General features: G+C 36.0%; 2 protein-coding genes across 2 annotated transcripts; one reads left to right on the forward strand and one right to left on the reverse strand.

The window, feature by feature from the left end:
- The first annotated feature begins 1153 nt into the window (after positions 1-1153).
- On the forward strand, positions 1154-5623 carry LOC110879747 (HIPL1 protein). The gene is made up of 7 exons (XM_022128267.2): positions 1154-1614; positions 1721-1878; positions 2685-3464; positions 3979-4192; positions 4464-4642; positions 4731-4972; positions 5059-5623. The coding sequence occupies exons 1-7, from the start codon at positions 1521-1523 to the stop codon at positions 5450-5452; spliced, it is 2061 nt and encodes a 686-aa protein (XP_021983959.1). The 5' UTR covers positions 1154-1520; the 3' UTR covers positions 5453-5623.
- A 579-nt stretch (positions 5624-6202) lies between these two features.
- On the reverse strand, positions 6203-9834 carry LOC110879748 (hydroxyproline O-galactosyltransferase GALT6). Its single transcript, XM_022128269.2, has 6 exons — positions 8629-9834; positions 8225-8457; positions 7843-8133; positions 7627-7755; positions 7360-7533; positions 6203-6781 (listed from the first exon to the last, which is right to left on the reverse strand). The coding sequence occupies exons 1-6, from the start codon at positions 9491-9493 to the stop codon at positions 6464-6466; spliced, it is 2010 nt and encodes a 669-aa protein (XP_021983961.1). The 5' UTR covers positions 9494-9834; the 3' UTR covers positions 6203-6463.
- Positions 9835-10380: the final 546 nt, after the last annotated feature.

Here is a 10380-nt window from a genome sequence, read left to right on the forward strand (position 1 = left end):
TTTGCTAAAAAAAGATGGAAAAACTAAATTTTAAACTAGGGGAAAAATTATAATTTTTCAGGACAAATGAACGTGCGTCAGGCAGCCGCCTGACACGAATAAAAATTACACCGAGTCAACCAATTAAAACAAAACGTTACCACAGTTTAAAAAAAAAAACTAAAATAATGAGATGACATGATTGTAATTTTATACTGGGGGCAAAATTGAAATTTAACCAGGAAAACAAACAAAAACGATAGAGAAAATGTAAATTTAAGTTGAGGGCAAAATCGTAACTTGGCTGGGAGAAAAAAACTATTGGCAAAACTGTAAATTGAAACGGGGCAAAATCGTAATTTTCAACTAAAGGCAAAATTGGAGTTTTTAGCTTGGAGCAAAAGCGTAAATTTATTTTTAAGTAGGGGTAGAAACATAATTTTGAACTGATGGCAAAATCGTAATTTTAAAACGGAATAAAATTGTAAATTTATTGGGCCAATAGAGGAGTACCAAACAGATGGCTGACACTATATCCTTTGCTACCCATGTAAGCCCGTAATTTATAAAGGCAACAAGGAAAAAAAAAGGTCAACCGTCTTTTTCCACCGGTCTCATTCAACAACTATTGCCCTAATAGTTTTTATAGATTTAGGTAATACATTTTAAGTAGGAGAACAACATAAGATTGTCACTTTAAGTAGCTTGTCAAAGTAGACTTGTACAAACCCCTACTAAAGGGTTTACTTTGGTTTTCTTTTCTCTTCTATTTCTTTCCATTAAATATTCAAACTATGTTATGCTACCAATTTACTAGTTGTTTTATAAATATAAAGGTATATTCTAATAATTTTCTTTAGATATAGATATTTAAAAAAAATAACTCAACTAATTTCTATGTTTTGACGAAAAGTTACATTGATATAAATTCTAAAGATGGATTTTACACAGAAAAGTAGAAATTATTGCACGATCACAACTCACCGTTTTTCTTTATGAATAATGTCTCCTTCAAGTTGAATATTGCCGGTATTCGTTAATATTTAATACCCATCATCCTTTTCTTTATCTAATCAATTATTATAAAATAAAAAAAGTTGCAAGTTGGGTGTAATGTCATCCATATGTAAACATGAGCCGATAAAAGCTGTCACAGGACTCAAAAAAACCAACCAAGATCTTTCAGAAACACTAATCCTTTGTTTTTTCACACTTCCCATTGTTTCAAGCTATCACCTCTTTTATAAGAACCGATATGTATTTATGACAAAAATTAAATGATAAACAATGGTCAAAAAGACAAACAAAGAAACTTTGCAACCATACCAACTACCAGACATGAAGTTTAATCTAGAATCAATTGCAAAGTCAACTATGAACACTCCCTGCATGATTCAACTTTTGATGCCATCACCATCACCCTCACATCTTTATCTTTCTGTTTTCATTGGTCAAAAGTCAAATGGCTCATCAGGGTTCCATGAACAAGATAAATTAAGAAGCTTTTTGTTTCTATTATAGCTGCAAGCTCATTTCATGATATGATGAAGATGAACATCTTATTATTATTATCTCTAACATTGTTTCTGCTTCTCATTAGTCCTGCTCTTTCACTTCCATTGTGTACAGATTTAAGTAAGTTTTATTTTTTTTTTTATAAAAGTTTCATCAACACCATTTTTAATTTCCTTTTTGATGATTTTATTTGTGTGTTTAATGAATCTTGAATTGGTTGTGACAGGTGCACCAGTTACACACAAGACTCCTCTGACTTTCTGTAATTACAATGGCAGTTCATGCTGCGATTCTACCGATGACTCGAATATTCGGAAGCAGTTTGAATCCATGAATGTATCTCAACCTGCCTGTGCTTCTGTTCTCAAATCCATCCTCTGTTCGGTATGAATTATATAGCAATGATTCATGAAACTTGATTTCAAGAAAATTGTGATTTTTATTTCAAGATTAGTTGATTTTTATAAGAAAGATAGTGATTTTTATTTCAAGAATAGTTAACTTTTGAAAGAAAGTTGTGATTTTTATTTCAAGATTAGTTGATTCATATGGAAGTTGTGTTTTTTATTTCAAGAAAGATTAAACTTCATTTCAAGAATGTTGTGATCTTTATTTCAAGATTTGTTGATTTTTATATAAAAGTTGTGATTTTTATTTCAAGATAGTTGATTTTTATAAGACAGGTTGTGATTGTTATTTCAAGCTTAGTTAGTTTTTGTAAGAAACTTGTGATTTTTATTTCAAGATTAGTTGATTTTTATAAGAAAGATAGTGATTTTTATTTCAAGAATAGTTAATTTTTGAAAGAAAGTTGTGATCTTTATTTCAAGATTAGTTGATTTATATGGAAGTTGTGTTTTTTTATTTCAAGAAAGATTAAACTTCATTTCAAGAATGTTGTGATCTTTATTTCAAGATTTGTTGATTTTTATATAAAAGTTGTGATTTTTATTTCAAGATTAGTTGATTTTTATAAGAAAGGTTGTGATTGTTATTTCAAGATTAGTTAGTTTTTGTAAGAAAGTTGTGATTTTTATTTCTAGATTAGTTGATTTTTATAAGAAAGATAGTGATTTTTATTTCTTGATTAGCAGATTACACTCAATCCCATATGTAAAAAACATATCTTTTCATCTTCAAATTTCTTTATTTTTATTTTTATTTTTATTTTTATTTTTGTTTATTTTCAGAGATGTGATCCATTCTCAGCAGAACTGTTTACAATCAAAACCGTTGCCAGACAAGTTCCTGTTCTATGCAACTCAACAGTTTCATCAACCAACAATTATTGTGAAACAGTATGGGATACATGTCAAAATGTATCCATAACAAATTCACCATTCTCACCATCATCACAAGGTGAAGCTCCCACACCAACAAACTCCAGCAACAAACTCACTGACATCTGGCAATCAAGATCCGATTTCTGTAACATAATTGGCGGACCATCCGTCAACAATTCCGTTTGTTTCGATGGCAAGAAAGTCAGCCTAAACATCACTACAAACAGCACAAAATCTCCCCCAACCGGCATGTGTTTGGAAAAGATAGCCAATGGCTCTTATCTTGACATGGTGGCTCATACAGATGGTTCAAACCGCGCGTTTTTCTCCAACCAGAAAGGTCAAGTCTGGTTGGCAACGATTCCTGAAGTCGGGTCAGGACGCGGGTTGGAACTTGATGAGTCCAACCCGTTTCTTGATTTGACTGATCAGGTTCATTTTGATACTCAGTTCGGGTTGATGTCCATCGCTTTGCACCCTAACTTTGCACAAAACGGGCGGTTTTTCGCCTCGTTTAATTGTGATAAGACGCGAACACCAAGTTGTGCTGGAAGGTGTGCTTGTAATTCGGATGTGAATTGTGATCCTTCGAAGCTGACTTCGGATAGTGCAGCTCAGCCGTGCCAGTATCAAAGTGTCGTGGCGGAATACTCGGCTAATGTTTCGTCATCCTCTCGGGCATCTATCGTAAGTTATTTAAGATTATATCGCAATATTTTTACCTAGGGATGGGAATAGGTCACCTGTATAAGACCTGTTTACTGAAAAATACACTACGTTATTTTTTACCTTTTTAAAAATAAATATAATTAGCAGGCCAGGATCCATCATTTCTTCTTCCTGGTACATAAAACATACAACTGTGTTATAGACATGATATAAAGTAGTTAAACAAGTTGTGTTCATGTTTAATACTTGTGTTATTCACGTCGTCAGAGACCTGTTAAACACGATAAGACACGATTTACGCATCACTGTATGTTAGAGGTAGTGGTAGCTTATAGCTTTCATCATTAGTATTTTTGTGTGTTATTTTCTCTGCTTATCTTAGCTATATTTTATGTTATCTGGATTACTAAACGATGTAAAAATAAAGTTTTCTAGTGGTAGGATCTAGGGTCTCAGACCCTACCAATATCATACTGGGTACGTTTGTTTGTTATGTTGAAACATCGTCTTCTGATGCATGATTTTTTTACAGATTCCAACGGCTTCGCCGGTGGAAGTGAGGAGGATATTGACAATGGGGCTTCCGTTCACGTCTCACCACGCCGGGCAGATTCTTTTTGGACCGAACGATGGGTACTTGTATTTCATGATGGGGGATGGTGGTGGAGGTGATCCGTACAATTTTGCACAGAACAAGAAGTCTTTGCTTGGCAAGATTATGAGATTTGACGTCGATAACATACCCAGTAAGTGATATCACAGGTTATGAACTCAAATTTGAGTCAAACAGTTCAAACAGACCAACATTTGACTTCAAATTGGTATCATAGAGTTTGAAAAATTTCAAAAGGAATACAAAAAATATGTTAAAAATGAAGCAGAAACAAACAAAATGGTGTTGAATGTCATAAGAAATAAGCATCAACTAAGAAACAACAAAGTTAATAGTTTGACTTCAAAAGTCAAACTATACATTTTGCTTACTACAGATTATCATAACTTAAACTTTACATCCAGGTGAATCAGAAGTCACTCGTCTTGGACTATGGGGAAACTATTCTATCCCGAGTGACAATCCGTATATCGAAGATAAAGATTTACAGCCAGAAATCTGGGCCTTAGGATTACAGAACCCGTGGCGTTGCAGCTTTGACTCAGAAAGACCATCGTATTTCATGTGCGGAGATGTAGGCCAGGTATTAAAAGTTACAAACCATTCTCCTTTAACCAGTATAACTACATTTCTTAATAAACCGGCTAAAACTTTCTCACTTTTTCGCAAAGAATGACTATGAAGAAGTGGATATAATAACAAAAAACGGGAATTACGGGTGGCGTGTTTATGAAGGAACCACCATTTACACTCCCGAAAAAAGTCCTGGTGGAAACACATCTATAAGCTCCATAAATCCTATTTTCTCAGTAATGGGATACAAACATAAAGATATAAACAAGAATGAAGGTTCGGCTTCAATCACCGGCGGGTTCTTTTATCGGTCCACAACCGATCCGTGTTTATACGGGAGGTAAACTAGTCAAAAGTTTGACTTTTGATGAAATTTTTTGACTTGCAATGAAATGTTTTGACTTGTTGAATGTTGGTGGTTTTCAGTTACTTGTATGGAGATCTATACGCGCATAACTTGTGGGCCGGGGTAGAAACACCTGAAAATAGCGGGAATTTTACGACGAGTAATGTTACTTTCGGTTGTGCTAAGGATTCTCCTGTACCGTGTGATCTTGTACCAGGGAGTGAGCTTCCTACATTGGGTTACCTTTTTTCGTATGGTCAAGATAATAACAAGGATGTATATTTGTTATCTTCTAGTGGTGTGTATCGGATTGTTCCTCCAAGCCGTTGTGGGTACACATGCGCATATGAAAGTAGGACCGAGGGCTCGACCCCAGCTCCAACTTCACCTCGTGGTTCGAGTTCAAACATGTTGAAGGGTTCATGCAAGAGTTTGTTGTTGCTTCTCTTGCTTTTCATTGGGTTGAGCTACTAGGCTCCATGACATCTTACTCTTGTATTATTGTATTATCAAGTAAATTGCCATCAAATTTTCCTAAGTATTATATTTCTGTAATCTTATGGACCACAATTATTGTCCCCACTTACTGTTGAGTGTTAATGTCTGAAAGTGATTTATAAATATTTATTTTCCTTTTGAATGAAAGTACAATCTAATTTTATCAGTTATGGGCATGTTATAAGAATCGCTAGAGGCTAGTTAGCTGGTGGGATAATGACTAGCGATTATTCAGAATTAGTCGTGATTAATCAGGATCAATCGGATTGAGATTTTTATATGTAATTAACCTCTAATCTACCCATTTTTTAAGTATACTGGATTAATCGTTGGAATTTACAAGTTTTGGGTAGAATCTAGTCAGAATTTGACCAGAATCTCGCCAAAATCGCCTATTTACGGCCGACTAGGGCCAATTTCCAGCTGACTGGTGAATAATTCACCAATTTCCTTGAAATTAATCGGTGGCCGACTTACTAACGATTAATCGCCGACTAGTCGCCGATTAATCCCGATTTTTCTAACATTGGGTACGGGTCATAATAAGCAATCTTCTCTACCGATTACACCTAAGGGATCAAACTAATATTTAAAAGAAAAAACATTAGATTTTTCTGGTGATCGCGATCTCTGAAAATTACCTCCACGCCCTGGTTCCGCCCCTGAATATTATGATCATAAACGACATTATAATAAAATTTTAAACACCGTAACTAAAATTACCCATTTCGATCATGGAAGGGGAAAGATGTACTTCTTAGATTAAGATCCAACATGTTTTACAGTAAATTACAACGACCCGTCGTACCAAAACTTCCCCGTGCACAGGACATGTATAATCAAAGCAAACAGTAACACCCATCTAAGAAAGAAGGGGAGACAAAGAACGAAAATAATCAAAGAATCCTTAACAGACCTTTCTTGATCGGCCCACACTTTTTCTCGAACCTAATATGCCATGATCATAAAGAAAAAAGTTGGCGAGCGTCATCTCATGTTGCAGCATTGAGGGCGGCCGTAAAGCTGTAACTTGTTCCACATGCATAACATTTGTCTCGGAGATTGATAGTGTGCGGTATAGTAATCGTCTATGCAACCGAATTGGCAGAACTTCAAACTGTGCACGTATTCCACGCGTTTTGTGGTGTTAAATTGTTCTACCCACATTCCCATGCTCACGTCTTCCATCTTGAATAGCTTCAGTTTATGTTTGTCGAATTCGGTTGCGATGAAATCAGCAACGTCTGATGATAGAATGTAGCCTGGGCCGTTTGCATATGGTGGATAATCTTCTTCGGGCCATTCCTGATGATGTAAATAAGATTTAGATTCTGTGTAATTGAATCAAATACTTCAAGATTCTACAAAGATCAGAAAGCATATTTTGCATGATAGAAGTGATTGATCAGTCGCACAGGACAAATTAGCTTACTAGAGACTGCAAATTTATGCATAAATATGATAAAAACGTGTATGCGAAACGAATGCATGGTTATGAAGAAAAACCATGGTTGAAATTTGAAAATATCCCGATTAGTCGCCAATTAATCGCTAGTCGAAGTTTCACCAAGTAATTTTTATCTAATCGGCAAATTAATCAGTAGGCGGTCAACAGTGGTCAAATCTAGTCCTAACTGGCCAAAAATCGGTGGCAGTCTAGCGATTCCAGCCAAAACCTATAAATTCCGGCAATTAATCTTATCTACTTGAAAATATGGATCGATAAAGGTGTTAAAACGCATCTACTTAAAAATGGCATATAAAAACGTGTGTATATACATATAAGATCCCAATCCGATTAATCTCTAGTCGGTACCCCCACCGACCGACTAGCACCTAGCGATTCTTACAACACTGATAAAAAAAGAGAAGGGTAACAATACCTCATATGTGACGGACCATTTACCATATCGTAGGGGCTTATGATAGTAATTAATATTTCCAACATACAAGCTCTTGCCATCGCCTATTTTCTTTGCTTCGTTTAAAACAGCGTCCACTCTGACAAACGTGTCATCGTCACACTTCATGATATACTTGGCAGATGCTGTACGAACCTGATTTACAAATTAAAACAAAAAAAATCCAAAATTAAGTAACCTAGTAGCATATTGCAACGGTTTTCAATACAACAAGAATTAGTAACTCACCCCGTATTCACATATTGCAACGGTTTTCAATACAACAAGATCATAATTATCCATATACGGCACAATCACAATGTCCCCAAAGAATTCCGCCTCTTTCTTTAATTCAATGTTCACTTCCTTTCTTGCATGCTGTTAAAACAACCGGTGTGACGTTAGGATCTATAAATATAACATCGATAATAATTTTATAAATGTGTTAATTGTGTTTTCGCTTACCAATGCAACAAAGAAACGAGCAACAACATGTGAAGATTTAATAAGATTATGCTGCATCCAGGACTTCCTGACAGCCATCCGTTCGGCAAAATGATTCCCAGCTGAAAGAACACCAATGAACATATCGATGGGCCCATCTGGAAGAGGTGGAGCCCGCCATTTATCCGACATTTCCAGGTGTCGTTGAGGAGCAAAACTAGGATGTGTTGACGGTAATGAAGCAGCAAAAACAGCATTCACATCAATGTCTCCGTTCAAAGCCAATCCCGTCGCATCCTCCAGTGCAAAACCCTAAAACCAATTCAATTGATTTCAACCAACTTCAGGTAAACATATCCTTTTTTTCTAAAATTAAGTAAAGTTTTTCAAAATGTAAACTTACGGTTCGATAAGGAAATGAAGTAATATGCCTTCCGTCAACGTTAACATGATAACCCTCTAATCCGGCACTGAGAGTTAAAACAAATAGCTTCCCTTCCGCAAAAGGGTAAGGCCAGTCAAAAGACACCTTCTTGGTCCTCCCTATGAGCCGGTTTAACCACCAGCTCGATTTTGACTCCTCTGAGTGATCATCGTCATCACGGATCCATTTTTCACATTTCACCTGACCATCAACTAGAAAAAAGAAACTCGAATAATTAGCTATAAGAACTATATCGACGTATCAGAATATATTTACAAAGTTCAATCAAATCATACCGACGTATGCAACGAAATCATGGTTTAAAGCAAGAAACAAAACCGAAAAGCGTAACCAGTAACCACTATATTATCAATTGGACTTACCAGTCTCTTCATCAGCCTTGGATTTCCATCCTTCACATCGATGAGCCGAACCCCACTGCATCCGATAACAAGTATTCTGTTCAATCACAGGCTTCCCACTCCAATCCCCCTTCAACCTCGGATTAAAATGCAAAATCCTCGGTGGGTCTTCGCCATCAACCGTCTTTAACCCCTGCAACTCCATCATAAACTGTGACACCATCAAATACTGACCAGATTTCAACAACGAAATCTTCGGGTCTTGCTCCGGGTGAGCCTCTCTGGGCCTCCCCACAAGTGTTATATGTGATCCCAATGTCATCCCACAGGGCAGCACAATAATGTTTCCTTTCGATCGAAACACAGACCCCGACAACGTAATCGAATTCGGACAACTCTCATTCGATGTCCTGTTCCTGTTCTCCGATGGCAACTTAAGTTTACCCGATTCGAGCTCCTCCCAAAACCTCTTCCCAACCGAAAACGCCTCGGTTGCCGACTTCTGAATATCCCCAAACCCATCCTTAGGTTCACCACTCAAACTATTCACATCAAAATTCAAACTTGATAAAGATTCAAACTTTCTAATCCTACTCAAACCCCTCGAATTCAACGGGGTTTTCGCAACGATTTGCGGGACATCTAGAGGCCGAATCGGAGCTTCTTTTTCTTGCAACTCTTCTTCACTATCCAACACGTAAGGTTTATTCGAAATCTTGTCGGTGAAGAAGAAACCACTAGAATCATCTTCTTGACTAACTATTTTCGACACAAACGGTAGTTCTAAACCCACCATAACAAGATACAAAACCCCTAAACATATCAAAAACTGAATCGATCGTTTCTGTCTTAACGACATAAACCAGTCTAACTTACTTCGTTTCATGTTCAAGATTGAAACTTTATCAAACACCCAGAACAAAACTGATCAAGAAAACAAAAACCCACAATTTATCAAACCCTAACGGTAATATTATTCGATGTAATCATGAAAAAGACTTGAAAAGATTCAAACCCAGTTCAAAATTGAAGCTGATTTCGAAAAGATATGAGCCCCACAAGTCAAAATTGAAAATGGGGGGTTAGAGTTACCCCCACGGACGCGTTTAGATGGTTGAGTTTCTAGAGAGAGAAAGAGGTGGGGTGTGTGTTAGTGTGTGAGAGAGAGAGAGTGGGGAAGGGGGTAGGAAGCTTTAACAGGTCGGTAGCCTGCCTGGAACAAACAAATAAAACGATTTATTCTTCTATCAGTTTTCAAATCGAATTTGAAATGATACCGTTTTTAGTTTTTGCTATTTTTATTTGTTTTTATTATCAAATAATTCCGTTTATTCATTTTTATTTGTTTTTGTTATCAAATCATATCAAATAATTCCCGTTTATTCAATGATTGCTATAATTGTGTTTTTAGTTTTAAATTCATCATGAGAAGAGATATTTGAACTTTTATTTGGAATTCAATGGACGGAAAATTGATGGGAAACGGCATTAATTATATACATCAAAAGAAAAATAGAAATTATAGTGAATATAAATAGAGTGTGCTTAAAGTAGAATTAAATTGTGAGACTTATTTAAAGCAAGGATGTTACATGGAAATATGATACAACGTTCGGATCATATGAACAGGATAACAATCAAAACATGTCATATGGGTTTTTGGATGTTAATGTTCTAAATTTACAAGTTTACTATAAAATTAACAGATATGTATAAATAGAACGGGATCAGGAGAAAACGCTCAAAAGTGTGAGAACGGTGAGAACGCTTCCT

The sequence above is a fragment of the Helianthus annuus genome, chromosome 9 (assembly GCF_002127325.2).
Source record: "Helianthus annuus cultivar XRQ/B chromosome 9, HanXRQr2.0-SUNRISE, whole genome shotgun sequence".
Taxonomy (NCBI): domain Eukaryota; kingdom Viridiplantae; phylum Streptophyta; class Magnoliopsida; order Asterales; family Asteraceae; genus Helianthus; species Helianthus annuus.